Source organism: Gorilla gorilla, chromosome 23, assembly GCF_029281585.2.
Source record: "Gorilla gorilla gorilla isolate KB3781 chromosome 23, NHGRI_mGorGor1-v2.1_pri, whole genome shotgun sequence".
In the NCBI taxonomy this organism is placed as follows: Eukaryota; Metazoa; Chordata; class Mammalia; order Primates; family Hominidae; genus Gorilla; species Gorilla gorilla.
Genome location: NC_086018.1, coordinates 45,109,530 through 45,135,406, shown reverse-complemented (window position 1 = coordinate 45,135,406; position 25,877 = coordinate 45,109,530). Strand labels below are relative to the sequence as shown.

The 25,877-nt window shown below is 49.6% G+C and overlaps 2 protein-coding genes across 5 annotated transcripts in view; one reads left to right on the top strand and one right to left on the bottom strand.

The window, feature by feature from the left end:
* Window positions 1–25,877, bottom strand: part of TBC1D22A (TBC1 domain family member 22A) — a 408,936-nt gene that overhangs the window by 55,360 nt on the left and 327,699 nt on the right. For 3 of the 4 annotated variants that reach the window (XM_055374373.2, XM_055374374.2, XM_055374372.2), the window contains one exon: window positions 8,951–9,046. In XM_055374373.2, the coding sequence (XP_055230348.1) occupies window positions 8,951–9,046 (96 nt within the window). Of the gene's footprint in view, window positions 1–8,950; window positions 9,047–25,877 lie in introns of those variants that run through there. The other variant, XM_055374378.2, reaches the window with a different exon arrangement.
* LOC109024606 (uncharacterized protein UNQ6126/PRO20091) lies at window positions 3,681–4,154 on the top strand. The gene has a single exon (XM_019018623.2). The coding sequence runs from the start codon at window positions 3,681–3,683 to the stop codon at window positions 4,152–4,154; it is 474 nt and encodes a 157-aa protein (XP_018874168.2).

Genomic DNA, 25,877 nt, shown 5'->3' with positions numbered 1-25,877 from the left:
AATCGTCCTGATCTCAGTGGGGCTGTCTCTAGCATTTCCCTAGGTACTGGTGGTTGTTGATTTAAATGTTCTTAGCATGTTAATAAAGTATTATTTTAGTTCTACTTAAGGGCAGAATTTTTTTCTTTTCATTAAACTCAGGAAAAGCTACTGAATCTCTTAAGGTATCATGTGATTGAGGGCCTCTGGTTTATTGATAGGATATTTTTATTAATAGTGCAAGCCAGACAGAGTTACAGGTGTGCTGGCCTGATCTCTGAGGATAACTCTAGGCTGGCATCCAGAAGCATGTCTACGTTCCAGTGGTATTTTTATGGGATATTTTTTATTTTATAATATTGATGAAGGTGGGCCTCATGAATGGGATGGGTGCCGTGAAGGAGGCTGATGGGAGCGCCCAGCCCTCTTGCCCTCCTACCTTCCACCACATAAGGATGCAGTAACGAGGTGCCCTGGACAGACACCAGAGGCCGACGCCTTGATCTTGAGCTTCCAGTCTCCAGAACAGTGAGAAATACACTTCCATTGTTTATAAATTACCCAGTCTAGGCCTGGCACCATGGCTCATGCCTGTAATCCCAGCATTTTGGGAGGCTGAGGTGGGCGGATTACGAGGTCAGGAGTTTGAGACCAGCCTGGCCAACATAGTGAAACCCTGTCTCTACTAAAAATACAAAAATTAGCCGGGCGTGCTGGCGCGCACCTGTAGTCCCAGCTACTCAGGAGGCTGAGGCAGGAGAATCACTTGAACCCGGGAGGCAGAGGCTGCAGCGAGCTGAGATTGCCCCACTGTACACCAGCCGGGTGACAGTGTGAGACTTCGTCTCAAAAAAAAAAAAAAAATTACCCAGTCTAAGGTAGTTTGTTATAACAGCAGGAATGGACTAAGACACTCCATATATGTGGAGAGAGACATTGGCAGATGTGGGATCCTGCACAGAAGTCACTGATGATTCAGCTGAGACAGGGTGCTGGGACCCATGTGTCCGGGTGGCCAGCTCTGTGAGACGGAGTGCCAAGCCTGCTGCTTCTTTCCAGCGGGGCAGGTCACACAGCATAAGGATTTTTGAAATTTGTTCTAGTGAACAAATTTACTAGGAAGACATTTTCTGGCCTTAGAATCATATTTAAAACCAAGACTTTTGGCAATGTTTGGATTTACTCCCAAATTATAAGTCTATTCAAGTTTTATTTTATTTTATTTTGAGATGGAGTCTTGCTGTTGCCAGGCTGGACTGCAGTGGTGCGGTCTCGGCTCACTGCAACCTCTGCCTCCCTGGTTCAAACGATTCTCCTGCCTCAGCCTCCCAAGTAGCTGGGATTACAGGCATGCGCCACCACACCTGGCTAATTTTTGTATTTTTAGTAGAGATGGGGTTTCACCACGTTGGCCAGGATGGTCTCAATCTCCTGACCTCATGATCACGCGCCTCGGCCTTCCAAAGTGCTGGGATTACAGGCGTGAGCCACCGCACCTGGCCAGGTTGGGCTTTTTTTAAAGCTTATCTTGAAGCAAGTTTAGCATTTTTAAAATGTGTGTGTGTGTGTGTGTAAATTCCTCTTTCCTAACACAGAGGAGGACTATGTTTTCAGCCATCTATCTCGGTCCTCCTTGCTGGAGGTCTGCCTATTTCACTAACATTTCCAAATGCCCCTCTAAGATGTACTTAGGAATTCTACATAAAAACCCTGTCTTCTAATCTATTCATTTGCTTTTACTCATTCATTCTTTTATTGTCTTTATCATAAGTTGTCTTTATTTTTCTATTTTTAACTTCTTGGTTAAAGGCTTAGTTTACTTGTTTTAATGTTTTTAATTAATAAAAGCATTGCATCTTTGAATCTGTTTGCAAGCCCAGCACTGGCACATTCCTTGTGCTTTTGAACATCCTTCTGTAATTACAGGGTCATTTCCACCGTGACCCATATTATTTTGAAGGGGGTTCTTTAACATCCAAATGCTTGGTTTTTCATTTTAACTTTATTATGATCTAATTTTAAAGGATTATGCTCAGTGAACAAAGTTTATGTCATTGCTGTTTTTTTATTTTGGAAATGTTTATGGCCTAGGTTGGGTGATTACTTTTTGTAAGTATTCCATAAATACTTAGAAAGAAGATGCATTCTTTGTTGGTACAAATTCCACCCAGAACTCCCAAACCACTCCTTTTTTATGCCATTCAGATTCACAATCCACCTTATTTTTTATTTTTTTTGAGACAGAGTCTCGCTCTGTCGCCCCAGCTGGAGTGCAGTGGTGTCATCTCGGCTCACTACAACCTCAGCCTCCCAGGTTCAAGTGATTCTCTTACCTCAGCTTCCCCAGTAGCTGGGATTATAGGCGCCCACCAGCACGCCCAGCTAATTTTTGTATTTTTGGTAGAGACAAGGTTTCACTATGTTGGTCAGCTGGTCTTGAACTCCTAACCTCAGGTGATCCGCCCACCTCTGCCTCCCAAAGTGCTGGGATTACAGGCAAGAGCCATCGTGCTCAGCCCCCACCTTATTTTTAATCCAACTAAATACGCTTAAACTTTCCTCCTATGGTTGCTTCACTGAATATCTTTGTATGTTTTATACAGTTTTAAATTCAAGTTTAATACAAAGACAGGAAAGTGCACAGATCACAGCCTCTACAAGGAGGCTTCCGACGGAGCTGGCGCTGGGCTCCTGTGCTCCCGGGAGCGTCCTGCTTTCCTCGCTCCTGCGGCTGCTGCCAGACCCTTGTTGGGAGAAGGCCAAGGTGTGGGGCGACTCTCCCTGCTCGATGCCACGGTGTGGGGCGACTCTCCCTGCTTGAAGCCACGGTGTGGGGCAACTCTCCCTGCTCAATCCCACGGTGTGGGGTGACTCTCCCTGCTCGATCCCACGGTGTGGGGTGACTCTCCCTGCTCGATCCCACGATGTGGGGTGACTCTCCCTGCTCGATCCCACGGTGTGGGGTGACTCTCCCTGCTCGATGCCACGGTGTGGAGTGACTCCCTGCTCTACCCAGTGTTTTCTTCTTGAAATCCGAGGACACAATTGTTCCTGCTTCCTCCATGCGCCATCCTGCCCCGTTCCTGCTTGTCTTTTCATATTGCTCATGGCTGCTTATGTTCTAGCTGCCAATCCACCCGCGGTGCCAAGTTCACCAAATCACTTCACGTTGCAGAGCAGGCTGTTACAAATCCACTGTTACGGGAAGGCCACCCCATCCTCTCTTTGCCTCGCTCCCCAACTGGCTCCCCTCTCCCCCATCTATCACTTCTATTCCCTGGTCCCTGCCCACCTGCCGACCGCCGCAGAGCAGTCCCTTCATGCACCTGCCCCTCCCGACTCACCCTGCCCCTCGAGAGCAGAACCTGACAGCACAGGGCCTGGCTCAGGGTGAGGGTTCCAGGGGCATTCAGTGAAGGAATGAACAGACCAGCTGAGGCTGTGAAGCCCACGGTCACAAAGCCAGACTGAGACCCTCAACCTAGGCACTGCACACACCTGTGTGCGTTTGGCTTCCCCCACTGAGCAGCTGGCAGATTCATACAACTCAGTCCCAGAGCCAAAGGGGACAAAGGTGAAGGCTCCCAGGCTGGGCAGCTCGGGCTGGCACCTGCTGGTCCTTCCCATGCAGCCCACCCAGCAGCTGGGGCTCCCACAGAGATGCAGGGCCCAGGGCCAGGCGGCCACAGACTGCCCGGAGCATGCTTCCAGAGCAAGGGCCCCAGCCTTCCACGATGCCACTCTGCTGCCTCCAAGCCGCCTGCACCAGCCTCCCAGGGCAGGCAGCCACCATGCTGGAGGAAGCTGCTTCTCCCAACGAGGCTGTCCACGCATCAACATCAAGCAGTGGCGCACTCACTGATCAGACATTAACAGACCTCTCAGCTGCCGAGGCCTCCTCAGAGGAGGTTCCTGACTTCATGGAGGTGCCACACTCTGTTCACCATAAAATTAACTGCTTTTTCTACTTAGAAAAACAACTCTGCCAACTGTCGTCCCCACTGTGTCTAAGCAGCTTGCTTACTTTAAAATTAAAAACAATGGTCCCTGCTCCTGGCAGGTGGTGGAGCTTCCAGCCTCACAAGGCATTCCCACTTCTGGTGGGCACTCCTGGAAGCTGGCAGAGCACAATCGATCCCGCGTGGGCGGCCCCCTCTCAGCCAAGCCCAGGGTGAGGGCAGTGGGGCTCCAAGGAGGGGAAGCTGGCGAGGATGGGGGCCGGCGGGGAGAGGGCGGCCTGCAGGGGGGTTAGCAGTTGGACCCCCAGTCCCCTGGGAAGCCAAACTGAGAGGCTTAGACTTGGGGGTAAAATGGATCAATGAAGATTTTCCGGGATAGCTTATTTTCTAATTTTACAATGCCATGCTTATTCATCAGGAAAAGATCCCAGTAATGCCGACATCAGGCACTTAAACTACACCCCCAGCCGGTCAGAATGGGCACAGGACATGGCTCAGTTCTGGTTTAGCGCTCGTGTCCCAGCAGTGGGGGCCACAGAAGGTTTCCGCGTGGGTCATGACATGCTGGAGCTGGCCTTTCTAGTGCTCACTGTGCCACGTGTGCCTGAGGAGGGTCTGCAGGCCCAATCAGCAGGGGCGGGTGGCAGGTTCCTAACGGAGGGGACAGCAGATCCCAAGGGAAAGCAGGGTCCCTGCTCGCCTCACCCCTGCTGGGCCCCAGTGTCCTCTTACTGTAAAATGACCCACAGAGGGCAAGGACGGGGTAGAGGGCACCAAGCGGGCACCGGGGGACACAGAACTTTCCACACAACGGTGCTCCTTTCACCCCCAAGACCCTACGAAAGTCTGGTGGGAGAGTGGCAGATGGAAGGCAGAGTCCATGCTGTGAGCACTGAGGCTTGAATCTCAGTGGCTAAAGAGGCGGGGCAGGGCTCAGCAGAGAGGCCCCACTGGACATCAACATGTGGAGCTGGGGGTGGGGTGGTAGGGGGCATTAGGAAACGCCCAGGGCAGGGCTGTGGAGCCACATACATATAGCCTGCGGATTAACAATGCAGATGGCATGGGGCATGTGCCTGAGGGCAACCACCCTTCCTGAGGACCGGCAAGCTCTGGCAGGGGAGGTGGCAAATCCTCCAGAGAAGCACACACCTCCTGGGGCCCAGCGCTCAGGACAGGGCCTATGTTCACTCCAGAAGGTGCCGCCATCCAGGGGCCAGGAGGCCCAGAGTGCAGCCCCAATCCCAGCTGTGTCCCTCTCCGCCCCACCTCACCTCACCCCGCCCCGCCCCACCACTCCCTGCTCCCCGAGCCCTGCCCAGCAGGCCCTGGAGGTGGCTCACAGATGGGAAGGAAGCAAACCATGCCCGCATGAGGCTCCAAGGCCAAGGGGACCTAGGACACAGGCAGCGCCCTCACCTTCCCCTCCTGCCCAAGTTTTCGGGAATTAAGGGGCAGCGTGACCCATCGCCCCCTCCCTGGCCCCTGAACTGCTTGGCTCTGCTGTTTAACAACAGGAGGGTCTCTGCCTTTCTTCTGGGAATCAGAAAAGGATTCTGTTCCTGTGGAAAAATGACTTAAAGCAACACATCATTTCCCAAGGGACAAATCACAAGGCTGCAACGAATGAGGACTTTTAAAGCCGCTTTCCACCAACGTTCCACTGTTGGGGAATCATGTTCTGGGCCCTACTCGCTCAGGTGGCCTCCCATGGATGCGGAAGCGTCTTCCTAAAATGTCACAACTGCACACACACATTCCCCGTGCTCACCAGGACTCCTCAGGTTTGTAACTTCTGTTTCTCACCTCCTTTCCCATTGGGTTCAGTGCCCAGAACACACTGTGGCACTCACAGCGTTCCCTCCATCCAACCCCTCACTCACAGCGTTCCCTCCATCCAACCCCTCACTCACAGCGTTCCCTCCATCCAACCCCTCACTCACAGCGTTCCCTCCATCCAACCCCTCACTCACAGCGTTCCCTCCATCCAACCCCTCACTCACAGCGTTCCCTCCATCCAACCCCTCACTCACAGCGTTCCCTCCATCCAACCCCTCACTCACAGCGTTCCCTCCATCCAACCCCTCACTCACAGCGTTCCCTCCATCCAACCCCTCACTCACAGCGTTCCCTCCATCCAACCCCTCACTCACAGCGTTCCCTCCATCCAACCCCTCACTCACAGCGTTCTCTCCATCCAACCCCTATGGCATCAAAGAACCAACTTCCTCTTCCTCTAAAGGAAGAAAATCAATCTCATGGCTCCTCTGCCAGCGCCTCCTCCCGGTTCCCCACTCAAGCCACAGGGGCCCCACAGGCTCTCAGAGTCTGCACTCCACCCCGCACCCTGCACCCCACACCCCACACCCCACACCCCACACCCTGGCTGTGTGGCTTTGCCTGACTCCTGTCCTCCCTTCATCTCAAGTTAAGTAGGCCGGGCTCAGAGAAGGCTGGCCAAACATTTTAATCAGCTGCCCACGCTGCACCCTCTAATAGCAGCAGAGCAATGTCTCCGGCCCCACGGCAAACGCACTGTATCCCTCACAGTAAAGCCCAATGAGCTGCGGCAGGGTGAGGAATGAGGGCACCTTGTCATTTGCATCTGTCAAGGCTGCCATCAATTCCGTTTCTTGGTCCAAGTCTGCCCCTGCCAGTGGCCCCTGGATGGGACCACCACATGACAGGGTCGTAGGAGGCCCACTGCCCACCCAACACCACCCTCTCATGACCCACCTCCCCCAGACCTAGCTCAGGCACCCTGGCATCCACAGCTGTCCCTATCTCCTGTCCTTCACCCTGAGGGGCTCATGGCCTGCTTCAGCCTCCAGGACCGGAGTGACACTTCCGCACGTATTCACAACAGGAAGAAACCCCGCCCACAAGCTCCCACGGCCAGTGTGTGTCTGGTCCGCCTCGAGCCACCTTGCGACACTGTCCCTATTTGGGAGCAGACAGAAGAAATGGAGTCGTCAATGGAGGCCTTTTGCTGAAGGTCAATCATCTCTTTACTGTTCTCTCTCCCCAACCAGAATGTGCTCAGGGTCCATTCCTCACATATGGGTGGCTCAGAGTCTGCCCAGAGTGGGGCCCAGGGCGATTTCTGGAGACGATGAGACATGGTCTGTTGTTAGCACGGGCCTGAGCACAGTGCCCTGCAGCTTCAGGCACCCCGAGTCCTCTCCCACCCCACCTCCCACCACCAGGCATGGCTGACCCAGGAGGGCAGCAATGTCCGCCCAGGGTCTCCAGGGAACAGAGCTCCCCAGCGAGTCAGTCACAGACACCACCGAGGCAGGAACACCCAAGCTCCATGGCCAGCCCAGTGACTGACTCTCGGCAGCCAGCCGCCTTCATTTGGAGAGCAAGTCCCCTGGGAGGCTCTCCGGGAGGCAGCATACAATTGTGTGTGCTGGCCGGTGAGAACCAACCACTCTGGGCACCGTCCTACCAGGAGTGGCCGCTGTGCACCAGAGAGGCTGGGCCCTTCTCCCTACAGGTAAGTGGCCAGGCCAGTGGGTGGCCACTGCCTGCCCAGCCAGCACTGCTCTCTGCACAGATGGAGAGCCCACTGTGGAGGACAGCAGGAGGCTCGCCAGGACACCGCAGTCTAGGCCCCATTCATTCCATCTTACTTGGTGACACAGCAAGTCATGGCCCCTCTTATCGCCTCCACATTCCCCTGTGCAAAGTGACGAATGGGCCAGATGGGCCAGGAGGCCCCAGCCCCAGCAGCCTTGCATCAGCCGGGCGGAGAGGCAGGCCAGGTGCGCCCTACTCATTTACAGACCATGGCTGGGAGAGGCAAGGCAGGCGTGTGTCTGAGACTGAGATGCCAATCACTGCCTCAATGCTCCCCGCAGGGCACAACCGAGCCCCACACTGACAAAAAGGCAGGAACTAAGTGAGCAGAAGGAGCGTCTTGTCCCATCCACCCGCGAACACCCGGGCTAGGTTCCATCTGCTGGGCCAGGATCTGTTGGCAGCTCTTGGCCTCGGTATGGCCCTCACCTGTCTGGTCTCTCCTGGGGCCGAGATGAAGCGGGGCGGCAGGAGCTCCCTGGCTCCTCCCAAAGCCCTCGGAAGGAATAGGGATGCTTGGAGCCTCTGACAAGCACAGAGCTGGGGAACAACAGGCTGCCAGCTGCGCAGAGCACTGCCCTGGGGACCTAGGTCCGTCCCTTTATCTGAGAGACGAGAGCCTCGAGAAGGAAGAGTGGTGAAGCGTGGCTGACCGCAGCCGGCTGGTGCAGAGCCTGGTCTGCTTCCCACTGCTGGGGTCTTCCTTGCTGCACCCAGAGCCCTCTGCTGGGTGAACACTGGGCAGAAGGACTTCCCAGCCCGCACCTTGGGGAACAGTGGGTATCACCCCATGAAGGGGCCAACAGTCCACAGTGTGCCCGGGACTCCTCACAGAGGAACAGGTGGGGTGGGTCAGGGGCTGGACACTAGTCCACAGGGAGTCCCACAGGTCAAGCACGGAGCCTAGCAGGGCGTGCCTCTGACGCGTGGGATGCGAGGAGGGCTCTCCTGCTAAGTCGCCAGGGACTAGCTTAGTGAGGCTAAACAATGTGCCCCCAGTCACAGAGCTTCCAGTGGCCTGGCTGGAAGGCACCCCAGGCTGTGTGATTTCTTGCCCAGCCCTGTCCCTAAAGCATCACAGTCCACATGCTGTAAAGAGGGTTCCAGGGACCAGAGGTCACGAGCCGCACACTGCAGGGGTCGTGCTGCTGAGGGGCACGCTGGCCCAGGGAAGGTTCTGCAGGGAGCTTGTCACACAGCCACATCTAAAACTCATAACGTGGGCAGCGTTTCCACTGCTGTGACCACGTGACCACTGCCAGGCTCATCTCCTCAGCTGGACGAGCTTTCAACCAGCAGGAGGTCAGCAGCGAAACGCAGGCAGTGCTTCTCAAAACTCTTCCACAAATAACCCTGTGAACTAAAATGTAATAAACCTCTCTCCTAGTACAAAATCAAACTTGGGTTCTTTTGAAAAGACATTTACTTACTTGAAAATCTTTTTCTTCTAGTATTTCCTTCCTCCATCTCACAAGAAAAGCAGCGCACACGTACAAGTGGAAATGAGAAAAGCCGTCCGGTTCAGACTAAAAGAGAAAAAATAACCGAGAGAGAAATTGTAACGCGTGACCCATTAACATCACTGCGAGGTTATCTGCGACAGTCAGGGTTTATCTAGTCAGGGTTCAGAGAAAACCAAAGCTTGTGTTGACTCACTTTTACTTAATGCCTTAATTTCAAAATTCTCATTCCATTAAAACAAATACCATTTTCTCTTTAAGTTCCAGCAGCCTGATAAATAGCATGTGAACAGCAGACCAAGCTTCAGACAGCCTCAGAAGTGGTTGTTCATTCTTCTCTCTTGCGCAGACAATAGCCAAAAAGGATAAGAGACAAATTCAACGTGTGCTGGTGCCATGCCAGACACAGAGTCTACTCCTCACAAAGGGCGCGTGAGGGAGGCCTCCTCCCACTCCACAGATGAGGAAACAAGGCTGAGCCCAGTCAAGCCGGAGCTCAGGCACTGGGCCTGGGACCACAACCCGGTCCGGGTCTCCCTGGGAAATGAACAGGGAAATGATGCTACTCGGAAGCCAAGGACGTGGAAGGACACGGCTCACGCCCCTCAAATCACCACCCATGTCTCTCCTCACTGTCATCAAACAAGCCTTCCCTGCTCCCCCTTCTTGAGATATCTACCCCTTACTCATCCCGGAAACCCAGGACCACTGTCAGCTCCCAGAGGCCCTCCCACACCAAGGCTCGGGGCTTGCACACCTTGGGGCTATGGTGTTAGTTCAAGCACACACGGCCAACTGCAAAGACTGAGGGTTCCCCAGACTCCAGTTCTTGGGGTGCTACCTTCTCTGCCTTGCCCATGCAACATCTATAGGACTACTGTCAGTGGTTCATTAAGTAAACAAATCAAATGCACAGTGCATTAGATGGTGATGTGCTATGGAGAAAACAAGGCAAAGACTGGGACAAGGAACAGCAAGGGGGTTTGTGTGTGAAGAGGGGGATGCCACTTCAGTACAACGGTCAATTGCCTAAGGTGACAGATGAGCAAACGTCCAAAGACAAAAAAGGTGTTTATTATTATTATTTTCTTTATTGAGACGGAATTTCGCTCTGTTGCCCAGGCTGGAGGGTAGTAGTGTGATCTTGGCTCACTGCAACCTCCGCCTCCTGGTTTCAAGCTATGTTCCTGTCTCAGTCTCCCGAATAGCTGGGATTACAGACGTGCGCCACCACACCTGGCTAATTTTGTATTTTTAGTAGAGACGGGGTTTCACCATGTTGGCCAGGCTGGTCTCGAACTCCTGACCTCAGGTGATCCACTCGCCTCAGCCTCCCAAAGTGCTGGGATTACAAGTGTGAGCCACCGCGCCTGGCCAGAAAAGGCATTTAGACACATGGCAGAGAAACATTCCAGGTAAAAGCAACAGGAAACACAGAGACCCTGTGGTTAGAAGCTGCTTGGAATGTTCCAAAAGCGAGGAGACCAGCACAGCTACCGCAGAGCGAGGCGAGCAGAGGCAAGCAATGGCAGGAACATGTGGGGTACAGATCCTCGGGGCTCTGAGCAGGGAAAAATGCAGGCTTCAGAAGCATCCCTCCGACTGTCACTCTGAGAATGGATAGCACATGGCAGGGTGGGGAGAGGTGGAACCAGGAGAACCAGGAGGCAGGTGAGGGGACCACGGTCATCAGAAATTCAAGAGGGGCTAGTGACTTGGGCCAAGACGGAGCAGGGAAGCTTCTGGGAAGACAAATTCGAGATGTATTTTGAAGGTTGTGCAGAAAAAACACACCAACGCGTATGAGAGATCTGGGGTAGGAGAGAAAGGAACCAAGAGCCACTCTGACACTATGGGCCTCAACAACTGGAAGGGCGAAGTTGCCAGTTCCTAAGATGGGGAAAGGTTTATGGAAAAGGCTGTAGGAGACTGTTTTCGTGGGAAGGCCGTGAGTTGTTCCTTGGAACTGCCAAGTTTAAGACACTTGGGGATCCTGGTGGAGATGTCAGGGAGGCACCTGGACACACAAGCCCAGAGAGTGGCTAGTGATTCGGGCCAGAAATAAACACCAAGGACTGAACGACCCACAGGAATGACCAGCGAGCTGGGGCCAGACCACAGAACATGAAGAGGGTGCATATTCTAAGAGTTCCTGGATAGAGTGCCCTGCATACGTCCACTAAATAAAGTTCATCAACAGCGTTGTTCGAGTTTCCTATAAATCCTGACTGGTTTTTTTTGTCTGCTTATAATCTATCAAAAGCTGACAGGTATGCTTCAAAACTCCCATTATGAGAGTGAGTGTATGTCTTTCTCCTTATGGTTCTGCCAATCTTTGTTTTCTGTGTTTGGAAGCTATGTTATCAGGAGCATACAAATTCAAAATTGTTTTCTCTTCCTGGTGTACTAAACAGTACAAATACTTATGACCTCTAACCTCATGCAGGGCTTTTGCTCTGAAGTCTCTAGTCAGGAGGAAGGAGTCTAATATGACTACAACTACCTATCAGTTTTTGTTCAGTAATGTATTTTAAACAGCTCTCCTGAGGTATAACTCTCATACAATAAACTTTACATATTTCAGGCCGGGTGCAGTGGCTCACGCCTGTAATTCCAGCACTTTGAGAGGCCGAGGCGGGTGGATCACAAGGTCAGGAGATCAAGACCATCCTGGCTAACACGGTGAAACCCCGACTCTACTAAAAATACAAAAAATTAGCTGGGCATGGTGGCGGGAGCCTGTAGTCCCAGCTACTCGGCAGGCTGAGGCAGGAGAATGGCATGAACCTGGGAGGTGGAGCGTGCAGTGAGCCGAGATCGAGCCACTGCACTCCAGCTTGGGTGACAGAGCGAGACTCCGTCTCAAAAAACAAAAAACAAAACAAAACAAAACAAAACATGTTTACATATTTCAAGTTTATAATTTGATAAGTTTTGATATACACATATAGCTGGGAAAACACCATCACAACCGAGGTAGTGGACGTATCTATGGCTCCAAAGGTTTCTTTGTGCCCATTTGTAAATCCTCCCTTCGAGCCCTCCCAGTCCCAGAAAATCACTGACTTACTTGTGTCACTATACATTAGCTTACATTTCCAATATTTTCAAATAAAGGGAATCACATAATACACATTTGGTTTTGGTCTGGCTTTTCCACGTAGGGTGATTACCTTAGATTCATCCATGACACTGCACGGACTAATAGGTCATTTCCATACATGCTGAGCAGCACCCACTGCATGGATATACCACAGTTTGTTTATCCATTCATCTGTTGATGGACTGAATTGTTTCTAGTTTGGGGCTACTATGCAGAGAGATGCCATGAACATTTGTGTACTCATCTTTGAATGGACATAGGCTTTCATTTTGCTTGGATAAATACTTAGGAAGAGAACAGCTGGATCATATGGTAGGAGTATATTTACCTTTTGAAAAAACTGCCACTAGTTTTGATATAAACCTTTTATCAAATACATGCTTTGCAAATGTTTTCTCCCCATGCCTCCTCTTTTCATCCTCTTAATAGTGACTTTTGAAGATCGCGGGTTTTAAATTTTGGTGAGGGTCAACCTAGTACTTTGTTCTTTTACAGATCATGCTGTTGGTGTCTTATCTAAAAAATCATTGCCTAACTCAAGGGCATAAAGGTTTTCTTCTAGAAGGTTTATAAGGTTTTACTTTAGATCTATAATCCATTTTGAGTTAATTTTTGTATATGGTAAAAAGTATGGAAGTTCATTTGTATGCACATGGGTATCCAATTGTTCCAGCAATTTGCTGAAAGACTAAACTTCAGCTAGTGCTAGTCCTCACTTGTGTCTTGTTCTTTCTCAAGGCTGTTCTGGCTATTCCAAATCTTCTGCATTTCTGTGTAAGTTTTAGAACCTGTTTTGTCAATTTTTACAGAAAAGCTTGCTGGGATTTCTGACTCATGACCATAGCATAGCTCTTAATCAGTCTTCTGACTCATGACCATGATATAGCTCTTCGTTTAATCAGATCTTCTTTCTCTTCACCAGTGTTTTATGGTTTTCTCACTACAGGTCTATTATATCTGTTTTTAGATTTTTCCCTAACAGGTTCATATTTTTGATGATATTGAAAATAGGGTCCTGAAAACCTCGATTTCTGCTTGTTGGTAGTTGTTGGGTTCCCCTCTATTCTTTATTTCCTTATATTTCTCTCATAACTAGCACAGCACTGGGTTTTTAAACTCCAGCCATGCTTTCTAACCAAAGAGCTTGGTCCCTGCTGGCTGTGACTACTGATACATTCAGGTTAATTCATATGCTCTCATTTCGAGGTTTCCAACTGTTCTACTTTTTCTAGCATTTGTCTTTCTGGCCTACATGTGGACTAATCTACTTCCCTCTACATTCTAATGCCTTAACCCCAATGAATCTGGAAGTTACTGAATTGTTTCTATTATTTTTAATAGGCCCTCTACAAATTTTAACATGTATATTTAACTTAATGATCTAAAATGAATTGTTATCTTTATCCTCCTCCCAAACAATACAAAAAATTAAGAATATTTTAATTCTAGTCATACCAGCACCACACACTGACCTAATCTTCCCTAGCTATGTACTCATGGTTTCCAGAATTTCAGTTCTATTGTGACTTTTGTTTTTTGTTTTGTTGTGTTTTTTGAGATGGAGTCTCTCTCTGTCGCCAGACTGGAGTGCAGGGGCATGATCTCGGCTCACTGAAACCTCCTCCCGGGTTGTAGAGACGAGGTTTCAACATGTTGGCCAGGATGGTCTCGATCTCTTAACCCTGTGATCCACCCACCTCAGCCTCTGAAAGTTATAAATGGAGATCTTCTTCTTGTTCTTTCATATATGTTTGTTTAGAGTTATTCATGACTTTACCCTTTTTTTTCCTCATTATTTCTTCTTGCACCTAGACCTTTCTTTGGAAATTATTATCCTTCTTTAAATTCAACCTTTAGAAGCTCCTTTAATGAGAGGGTTTTAGGGTCTTTTGGTTGTAAACCCTCTCAGAGTTCATTTGTCTAAAAATGTCTTTATTCTCATTCTTGAAAGATAGTTTGCTGTATATATCGTTCTAAGTTGGTTATTATTTTAAAAGATGATACTCTATCATCTTCCAGCCTCCGCTATTGAATGCTATCAATCTATCTGTCATTCCTTCATAAGCAATCTAACTTTTCTCTCTGGCTGCTTGTGAATACCTTCTTTGTCTTGGATGTTTTGCGGTTTCCTTGTGATATTTATTCTGCTAGAGATATTGGTCTTTCTGAATCTGGGGAATAAGTAGTTTTCACCAATTTTGGAAATGGTCATCCATTATCTCCTATCAAACATCCATTTGCACCCATTCTCTTTATTTTCTCACAACTCAGATCAGATAGAGTTGGGGTCTTTTCATTCTATCCTCCATTTCCTTTAGCCTCTCTTTTTATATCTTCCATCTCTTTGTCTTTCCAGGACAAGTACTTTCCTCAAATATCTCTTCTAGTTCATTAATAATCTCTTCAACTTTGTCACAATTTGTTTCACTTATCTATTACATTTGAACCTTGGTTATTTCTTCAGTTCTGCCTTGTAAATTGATAGTTACCCCTCCTTCTTTCATTCAATACCTTTCTTTGTATTATTTAAAATGTATAAGCGTATTTTTATAGCATATCGCAGATAATTGTAAAATCTCCGTAGATCTCTTTCTGCAGTCTGTTTTCACTGCTGATTCTTGACCCCGGTGGCTTGCTTCCTTGTACTTCAGTGACTTCTCCCGTCATTATGCTCCTTAGAATGTATATCTATTGGAATTCTTTCAGGCTTTTCTTTGGGGAGTGGGGGGGGTGGGAAACCTATATTTGCTTCTCTAGAGCCTGAGGGCCTTGTTATCCCAGACTACATTAAACCAAATTTTTAGCTTGCAATTTTTTTAGGTCAAATAAGTAACATGAACTGGGGCTCCCCCAATCCATGTGAATGTAGGATTGTAGTTGGAAATTCTGAGGAAGGGGAGGGTTCTTTCTTTCTCCTTTAACCTGGCCAAGGCTAAGAAAGACAAACACAAACACCTGTTCAGTCCCTGAACAAAACAGTCCCCAGGTTTTGACTCCTGCCAGTGGCTCATTAAAATCAACTGGCAGATACCCATGGGTAAAGACCAGCTTTGATGCTGCTCCCCTATCTCTCTAGATTTGTATTTTCTCGAGATTTCTGATCTCTGATAGTCTCACCTTTGTGGTTATGTTTCTTAAAAACACACCAGCATTATTTGGTGTACTCACACCAAAAACAGGAGGGTCTTTTGGACACCACATTCACCACACCACCGGAAAGAGGAGCCTCTGCCCTATTATTTTTTTTTTAAATCCACTCATTTCAAGAATCTTAAATATGTTACTACTGTGGCTTTGTAGTACAGGTTTGATGAGCTAGTTTTTTTTAATGATATTATTGACGAAAAGAATCAAACTCTGTAAAATATTTAAAGAGATTTATTCTGAGCCAAATATGAGTGACAATGGCCGATGATACAGCCCTCAGGAGGTCCTGAGAGCATGTGCCCAAGGGAGTCAGGGTGCAGCTTGATTTTATACATTTTAGGGAGGCATGAGACATCAATCAAATACATTTAAGAAATACACTGGTTTGGTCCAGAAAGGCGGGACAAATGAAAGGTGGCAGCAGCAACGGTCGGGGGGTTGTTCCCAGGCAATAGGTGAATTTATACATGTTCTAGTTGACAACTGGTTGAGTTTGTCTAAAGATCTGGGATAATAGAAAGGAAATGTCCAGGTTAAGATAAAAGACTGTGGAGACCAAGGTTCTTTTGAACTCTTATAGTGGCTGCTCTTAGAGACAATAGCGAGAAATGTTTCCTATTGAATCTTTTTTTTTTTTTTTTTTTTTTTTTTTGAGACAGAGTCTTTCTCTGTCGCCCAGGCTGGAGTGCAATGGTGTGATCTCAGTTCACTGCAACCTTCGCCTCCTGGGTTCAAGCGATTCTCCTGCCTCAGCCTCTGGGGTAGCTGGGATTACAGGCATGTGCCATCACGCCCAGCTAATTTTTGTATTTTCAGTAGAGATGGGGTTTCGCCATGTTGGTCAGGCTGTTCTTGAACTCCTGACCTCAGGTGATCCACTTGCCTTGCCCTCCCAAAGTGCTGGGATTACAGGTGTGGGCCACCATGCCTGGCCATCTATTGAATCTTTAAAAGGTGCTGGACTCTTAATCTCTTTAGGATTGGGAGGGCCTGGAAGAAAAAAATCTAGCTATGTTAATAGAGATTCTTTTTTGTTTTTGAGACAGAGTCTCACTCTGTCACCCAGGCTGGAGTGCAGTGGCATGATCTCGGCTGACTGCAACCTCCCTGCCTCCTGGGTTCAAGCAATTCTCCTGCCTCAGCCTCCCAAGTAGCTGGGACTACAGGTGCACACCACCACACCTGGCTAATTTTTTATATTTTTAGCAGAGACGGGGTTTCACCATATTGGCCAGGCTGGTCTCAAACTCCTGACCTCATGATCTGCCTGCCTCTGCCTCCCAAAGTGCTGAGATTACAGGCATGAGCCACCATGCCCGGCCAAGATTTTTTACAGATGCAAATTTTCCCCCACAAAGGACAGCTTTGCCATTTCCAAATATGGCCAAAAAAACACGTTTTGGGGTAAAATATTTTGACTTTCTTCTTTGTCATATAATGTTATCCCAAAGTCAGGCTGGAAAGTAAGTCATGATATATACGGTTAATTAAAACCATCTGATGAGAATTTATGTATGGTTTGTAGGGCCTGACTCTCCAGACCCCTTAAACAGGAATTTGGGCAAGATAAAAAAAAAATCAGAGCTTAGTCCTCAATACCCATTAAAATATATACAGCCATTAAAATGTTACATGTTTGTGTTGGAATTAAAATTGACCAAATATTTAAACTGAGTTTAAATGCCACTGCGACCCCTATATCCCATTCTCTGGGCACGTCAGCCCTCTCTGCACTGTAACCAGGATGCCCTTTCTAATTCAGCGGGCTCCTATCGTGTCACCACTTTATTTTTAAATCCCCACTGCCTTCAGGATCAAGTAGAAACAAGGCAGAGCAGACCGGACATCCGGTCCCACCCACCCCGCATCTGGTATTCCAACCCTCTGCAGCCTCGGCTTCTTAGCCTTTCTGCTGCCCCACGAGGGAATGCTCCTGGTTTGTTCCCCTAGACAAACCCATTCATTCTTCAGGATCTTCCCCCTTTCTCCCAGGCAGTGGGCTGTCTCCACCCCTTCTTCCCAGGAGCCCTGGCCAGGTCTCCATGGCATGTGCCACACTGTCATGCTCCAGTGTGTCCCGTGTGTCAGCTTTCCCTCTGCGACCCCTTCTTCATTCTAATCCCAGCCCCAAGCCTAAGAGTAGGAATGGAAACTGAATGAAATTACACACACACACCCTCAAATCCACCACCTTGGGTTACCAGGAGCCTGGGGAAAGGGACAGGCTGGGTGCATGGAAGCTCGGCACTGAGAATGTACCTAGAGCAATGTACCTCTTTCTGGGGTGAGGGTGAGGGTTGCGGCAGCGGGGAGAAATGTGTGTCTTTCCTTTTAAATACCTTAGGTGACCTGAACAAACAAGAACCTTCAGGTCTGCAAGGCCCTGAGGGAACCAGCCCTGAGGAATGCATGATTGGTAATTAGCGTTGCAAATACTGAGAAGGAAAGGTCTCCAGGAGTACTCGGGGAAGTTCCACAATGATGGGTTCTCCAAGGAATCCTGTTTACACTCTGAATTTGCTTAACAGCCTTTTATTTAACCAGGGAGTGCAAAAGTCAGCCCCCAGCCAGCCCTCCTACCCAATCCTACTCGGAATTAGTAAGGCTGGACTGTAAATTCTGCCGCTCACAAGATGTCTCCAACCAGGGAGCAGAACTTAGGAGAGGGCATGCTTTCCCAGAAACACAGCACTGGGGGAAAACAGAGCTTTACGGCATCACTTAAGTGGATTATTTGTCTTGGATGACTTGGTAAATTATATTAAAACTAATTTAATAAATAAAAAACTCATATCATCTATGGAAAATGGGCTTCTGCTTTAATGAAGCATAATCCAGACAATAAATATCACCCAGCACTCAGTGGGTAAACAGGGAGGCGTGAGCAGTGGCCACAGGCCAGCCCTGGGCACCTGGCCTCGGCCTCAGCCCACTCAGGACCGGGGGCTCCATCCCCTTCAGTGAGAGGCACACGCCTGGGTTGGGTCAAGCAGGAGGAGGCTGTGACGTGGAGAAGCCCCCGGGGCTGTGGGATGAGCACTGGCTGACTCACAGGGAGGTGCATAGCGCAAGGCCACTTCTGGCACCCCCACCTCCATGCCACCAGGCCTGTCCTGCAAATCAAGATCTCCCCGTTCTCCAGGCTCCGGGCTATTTTGGGGAGGTAAAGGAAGGCGCCAGAGACTGAGAAAGGATCCTCAGTGATGAACCTCCAGCAGATACTCAGGACCGTTCTGCCGCACAGGCAAGTGGGGGCTGGGGACGGAAATGGTTTCCTCCCCCTACCCTGAAACAAAGGTCTTGAGCTGGTCACCTGCGAAACCATAAGCTCTCCCTTCTTCTCCCAGCAGAAAGCCAAAAAGACTAGATGAGGAAATACCATCATTTGTGTGGAATATTCTGGATTGGGGGTGGAGTGCTCAACTACCCTGCACCAGGTAAATTCTGGACGTCACTGGAGCAAGGGCAGCTGTCTGCTGCGTGCCATGTGCAATGGGTACGATGTAGTGGGCGGATCGTACCAGTCAGAGGCTCCCCATCTCCCGTCAAGGAAGATGAAGCCCCCAGTTCCCCTCAAGGCATTTGAGGCCCCATCCACCTAACTCAGTGACCCACTCTGTCCCGTGACCCCTTCACACTGGCCTCCAGTGCTGGGCCTGTTCCTGCTGGCGCCAGTCTGTTACAGCCCTAGCACTTGAGAAAAACCCCAACACACAATCAAACCCTGGAACTCACTGGCCTTGAAAACCAAGCATGTCCCGTCCGAGTACCGAGGATGCTGGGGAAACTGCTCCTTTCCTCCTGGGGCCTTGGCCGCCTCGCCCCACAGGCATGGCTGAGGTAGCTGGGCGCTGCATTGGGAAACTCCCACAGGTCTCGGACCCAGCCAAGGTCTAGAGACGGAGAAGCTGGAAGGACATCCCTAGCCCAACCAGGGCAGTGACAGGCTCTAGAGGCCGGCCCAGCATCCAGCACTCCTGGTGAAACAATGCCCCAAGCCTGTCCCTGCTTCTTCTCTGTGGTTTGGGGGGTAGGGGGACACTTCCAGTCTTCCTCACACTGCCAGTCTGCAGAGGAAACACTCAGGTGTCATTTAACGAGCGAGTCAGGAATATTTTAGGATTCTGACGAATGATGAATATGGTTCTGATTAATACAACAAAAGAACACTTTGGCAATTTTTATTTCAGATCATTTCAACATTCCCCTCTCTTAATCACTAATGAAGGAAACAGCAGCTTTGATTGATGATTTGACAATAAGTCTGCCGGGGCCACACTGAAGCACAATGCCCAAGGGCTCCCGGGAGTGCCATGCAAATCAGGCACGTTTCCACACTTTGCAATGGAAGAGAAATATGGTTCTTTTAAGCAGATCCTGGCAAGCTCACACACTGTCTTACAGAAGCCCAAAGCTCATTCAGCCGAGGCTCTAATTGCCTAACCAGAGACCAAGTGATCGCTCTGAGGCCCGTCGTTGGTAGGTAGAACTCTGCTTTGAAGACGGCAGCCTACTGCCGGAAGGGGAGGAGGGGCCCACCTCACCCCTTGTATGAGTCCGTTTTCATGTGGCTGATAAAGACATACCTGAGACTGGGCAATTTACAAAAGAAAGAGGTTTAATTGGATTTACATTACAGTTCCACATGGCTGGGGAGCCCTTACAATCATGGCGGAAGGCAAAGAGGAGCAAGTCACGTCTTACGTGGATGGTGGCAGGCCAAAAAAGGAGAGAGCGTGTGCAGGGGAGCGCCTCTTTTTAAAACCATCGGATCTCAGGAGACTTATTCACCATCATGAGAACAGCATGGGAAAGACCTGCCCCCATGATACTATTACCTCCCACAACACGTGGGAGTTCAAGATGAGATTTGGGTGGCGATACAGCCAAACCATATCACCCCTGTTCCCCGAGGCCTCACCCCTGTGCCCCAGGGCTTCATCCCTACTCTCCAGGCCTTGCCCCTGCACCCCACAGCCTTACTCCTGTGTTCTTAGGCCCTACCCCTACTCACCAGGCTTACCCCTGTGCCCAAAGGCCTCATTCCTATTCCCCATGCCTCACCCCTGTACTCCACGGCCTCACTCCTGTGCCCTGAGGCCTCACCCTTGCGCTCCACAGCCTCATTCCTGTGCCCTGACACCTCACCCCTGTGCCCTGATGCCTCACCCCTGCATGGCACTGTGTGAAGTACTAAGAACAAGCCAGGACCGGCCTGCAGCTGCAGGGATGGGCCAGGCAGCACCCTGGAAGCCACCCAGCTGGGTTTCAGTGCCCTAGAGTTTTCATTGCAAACACTGCCTTTGACCTGCAATCTTGGCTCTGTCTGTCAGCATCTACCCAATCTCAGGCCTGCAGCCCAGTCCACACAGCCCCAGGCTACCCCACCTCGTTTCTCTGGTGCTCGAGGCCCTCACTGTTTGGGGCCCGTGTCAAACACCAGGGCTGGAAGGGCTCTGAAGGTCAGCATGTTGCACCTCTCTCTATAGATGAGAAAACAGTGGAGAGCTGGAGTGGCTGTGTGAGGCACCCCGGAGGGTGGTGTGGAACACAGAATGGGCCATGTGAGACCTGGCAGAGCCACCCTGATGTCTTCTAACTTTAGAAAGCAGGGACAAGGCCGGGTGCGGTAGCTCACGCCTGTAATCTCAGCACTTTGGGAGGCTGAGGCAGGTGGACCACCTGAGGTCAGGAGTTCAAGACCAGCCTGGCCAACATAGAGAAACCCCATCTCTACTAAAAATACAAACTTAGCTGGGTGTGGTGGCACATGCCTGTAGTCCCAGCTACTCGGGAGGCTGAGGCAGGAGAATTGCTTGAACCCAGGAGGCAGAGGCTGCAGTGAGCTGAGATCGCGCCATCGCACTCCAGCCTGGGCAACAAGAGCGAAACTCCAGCTCAAAAAAAAAAAAGAAGAAAAAAGAAAGAAAGCAGGGACGAGGCTGCTCACTGTCTTTGCCTCTGCTCATGCCTTCCGGTAGGCCAAACCACTCTTGACTGCCCCTAAACCCAACTCTCCCTGGCTCTTCCACCCCTAGCCTCTCATGCCTTCCTGAAAACCCTCCAAACTCCCTCCCAGGCTTCTTATCTGGTAATGAGAATAGACAGCGCCTCAGCCAGGCCCTTCCCTCTGTGTATGCCCTTTTCCTCCCAGCTGCCATCTAAGGCTCTGAAGAGCAGGGTCTGCACTTCCACACAGTGACACCCAGCACAGCACAGGGTAAGCGCTCAGGACTCCTGGCTTTCCGAGGGTGGAACTTTCACCTCTGCAGCAGCCTTGGCATTGGGACCCCTGTGTCAGGGTCTGAGTAAAGAGGGGTTTTCCCTGGATTAGCCCCACTGGCTAGGATGGGAAATTCATCTTCAGGAGCCCCCGCAGTCAGGGTTTGGGGCTACTGTGTGCAAGCTCGCTAAGTCAACGACAGCACCTGACTGCCCCCTATGCCTGCAGGCTCTCCAGAGACCCTGGCTCCTGTCCTCACAGGAGGTCCCAGTCGGAGCTCAGAGCACAGCTGTTTGCCAGAGACACTGTGCGACTAATGGCTGCATGACTCCCTGGTGTCCCCGTCTCAGCCCAACGAGGGCAGGACTGTCAGCAAAGTTAACGGGCAACAGGGAGGAACCTCCAGACCCCAAGCCACCCATGATGGGAGTCATCTGACCTGTCCCCAGGGCAGCCTAACACATGGAGTCGGGGGGATGCCTCACCTGGCCCTTCCCCAGGGCAGCCTGCTGCATGGAGTCAGGGAGATGCCTCACCTGGCAAGGCAACCTGATGCATGGAGTCGGGGGGATGCCTCGCCTGGCCCTTCCCTAGGGCAGCCTGGTGCATGGGGTTGGGGAGCATGGCTTCTGCTGTGCAGTACACAGGGAAGAGTGTCCAGTTCCTGTAGTGCGGCCCCACAATGCACAGGCCACCTGGGGGTGGCAGCATCAGGGTGTCAGAACAGCCATAAGTGAGGTCAGGGCTGTGTTTGGACACGCCCCATGCTGCCCCATCACCCCTGTGAAAAACAAGTCCATGAGAAGAATCTCCTCTTAAAACGCTCACCCTGGGGAAAGGGTAGGACTCTGGGGACAGGGGGTTCTGGAGGTCAAGGAGAAATACTCTTCTTAGAGCCAACACCATCTTTAAAAATAACACCTCTCTAGTTAAGGGAAAGACATTTCACAGAAGAGCCCACGTGCCTTGGAAATGACCATTAACAAGTCCTGATCCTATTCCAATTGGATTAGACAGCTGAAATCTCCCAATCCTGATTTTTTTTTTTTACTACCTCCAGTAAATTGTATCTAATAAAGCAGCCAGCATGCCATGAGACCTGCTCCAAAGGACAGCTGCACAGTAGCAGGGCCCCCCACCACTCCCAGGGGATAGCTAGCACTCTGAGCCCCTCCTACTTCCAGGTAAACAGATGAAAGGGTATTCTGACCAGTCAAAGGCAAAGGCAGGTAGGCAACCTCTGGGCACATGGAGCCCACCCCTGCAGAATTTTTGCTGAGTGAGAGGGACAGAAGAACACAGGAATATATTACACAAATATATGCAAGACACTTTTGGAAATGATGTAAAAGTTACCTGAAAGACATAAAAGAAAAACTAACAGAGAGATATACCAGGTTCATACACAAAAAGATTCAAAATGGAAAAGATGTCAATTATCTTCCTTTTAACTGATATGTTCAATGCATTTCTTTTCTTTTTCTTTCTTTTTTTTTTTTTTTTTTTTTTTTGAGATGGACTCTCGCTCTCTCGCCCAGGATGGAGTGCAGTGGTGCCATCTCAGCTCACTGCAAGCTCCACCTCCCGAGTTCAAGCAATCCTGCCTCAGCCTCCCAAGTAGCTGGGATAACAGGTGCCACCACCACTCCCAGCTAATTTTTGTATTTTTAGTAGAGATGGGGTTTCACCATGTTGGCCAGGCTGGTCTCGATCTCCTGACCTTGTGATCCACCTGCCTCGGCCTCCCAAAATGCTGGGATTACAGGCGTGAGTCACCGTGCCCAACCCAATTCAATGCACTTCTAATAAAAACTCCCTATCATTTATCCAGGATTTTTGTGGAATTAAAGCATATTCCAAAGTTGATATTGAAGAGCAAAGGGCCAAAACTAGCATGACAACCGCAAAGACAAAACGACAAGGTGAAGACTGTATCAGACAGCAAGACATTTTGTGGGACTAACAGAGGCCACGTAGCATAGGCCCCGGACAGAAAGAGCAGTGGGACAGAGGACACGGGGCCACGTCCATACTCATGTGGAGGCCATGTGGCCTAAGCCCCAGACAGAAAGAGCAGTGGAACAGAGGACACGGGGCCACGCCCATACTCATGTGGAGGCCACGTGGCCATGCCCATACTGATGTGGACACACAATCATCCATGACAGGCACAGCAGTGCCGGCCAGAAGGCAAAGGATGGAACATTCCATCAATGGTACAGAGAAAACAACTGGCTATCCACGTGGAAGAATGAAACTGGACTCTCTTGCACACCACACGCAAACTGAGGGTGGGGGAGAAAGCGGCGCCTAAAAACAACACTTCAGGGCACAAAGGATATACTTTATTTATTTATTTATTTATTTATTTTATTTTGAGACAGAGTCTTGCTCTGCCACCCAGGCTGGAGTGCTGTGGTGCGAAATCAGCTCACTGCAACCTCCACCTCCCAGGTTCAAGCAATTCTCCTGCGTCAGCCTCCCAAGTAGCTGGGATTACAGGCGTGCGCCACCACACCCGGCTAATTTTTGTATTTTTAGTAGAGATGGGGTTTTGCCATGTTGTCCAGGCTAGTCTCGAACTCCTGGCCTCAAGTGATCTGCCTCCCTTGGCCCCGCAAAGTGCTGGGATTACAGGCGTGAGCCACCGTGCCCGGCCAACAAAGGATAAATTTTACAAACTGATGAAGTTAACTACCCCCAAATTTTAAACTTCTGTATGACAAAAGACACTATAATTAAGATTTCTCAATGACAAACTGGAAAAAGGTATTTGTAGTGGGTATGTGACTGACAAAGGATTCGTATCCAGAATGTATTCTATTTCAAAATCCTCCAAAGAATCAACAAGAGAAAAAATCTGGGGCGTGCAGTGCAGTGGCTCAGGTGAGAGGCCAGTTCCTAGTTTCCAGATGGGCAAGAAATAAAAAGATGAGGAATACAAAGTTTAGGCGAGAATATGGGTTAAAGGAAACCACAGACTGCCAAGGAGAGGAAAGGAAGAGAAGAGGCTTCCATAGTACATGTGAAATGTGTTTCTAAACAAGAAACAGACAACAGATCTGGAGCTTTTTAAAAATGAAACAAATCTTTTAGATTTGACAAAGCTGGGTAATAAGTTCAAAGGCATTCATTAGACTATTATCTACGTTTCTGTATATTTAACATTTTTTATAATTAAAAAAAGCAAAAAGACCAAGGACTAATCTGAAGTGGTCTTTTCTAGTTACCAACAGACTCATCTATGTGGCAGCACCTCTCATCCATATGACTCAGCCTTGGGGTCAGCCAGGAGTGGACAGGGCCAGCCTCCAGCCCAGCCCTGGGAAAGGGTTCTGGTTCTGCCCCCTCAGCTGTCACTCAGACTCCACCCACTCAGCATCCCCTCACTGGGAAAGGTGCATAGGCCTGGGGCAGCTCCTGACAGCCCTGTAACCTTCCTCTCAAGGGTCTCCCTGCAGGATTGTTCCCTTAAGAACTGCCATGAGTTTCCTCAGGGGCCAGGGCTCTGGTGTTTGAGAAAAGCTCAAAGGGATGGACAGCGGGACAGAGCCGAGCTGCTCCTCTCCTTCAGTTCCCAGTTGGGAGACGGGGGGAAATCCTGGTGCCTCACCACATGAGTTCTCTTAACACTGCACTACATGTTCCGTGGCGGATTTAGTTTTGCTTATAAAATGACAAAATGAAAGTTCAAAATGACTAAGATTAAATGCAAATTACTTATATATGATATAAACTTTTTAAAATGTAGGAACTAAGGCAAAGAAACAATTTTCCTTGTATTTTTTATAATGGAGAAACTGTGATAAAAGGAACAATATTTCACCTTTAATTGCATTGTTCGATTTTCCTTATAATTTTTGGCACAAAATAAAAACAAATGGCCTTCTGGCCTCAGGAGATTTCCCGGCATATGCATATTTACATAGATGTGGTTTTGAGGCCATTCAAATGACAGAAATTGTTTCCCATTCTTTGCTAAGATTCAAGTGCACCAACTTCAGCTGCACAAGCAAAATCTTTGCTATGATTTCCTTTGAAATATTCATCACCAGACCACTGCATTTCACAATTACCAGCCCATAATGCAGAGCACGGCCATTTTAAAATTCACGCCAACATCCCCATGTTTACGGCATGGGCTGTAGTAAGAGCTGTACATCACATTTCATGGCACAGCCAAATCCTAAAGCCTAAATGAGCCTGTTGCTATCCAGCCGGCCTCAGTGACTCATACATTAGCTCTATGCCGCCCATGTTCTCTTTTGCCAGCTACTTATCGGCATGTGTCTGTCCAGGTCTGAGAACATTCCAACTGGTTAAAGACAAAGGTCACAGCCAATCAAATCTAGTGAGTCACAGGACGGGTTCTCCTCTCTACAGTCTCGGGGGCTGATCAGGGAAAGGGAATGATCTACAGGGTC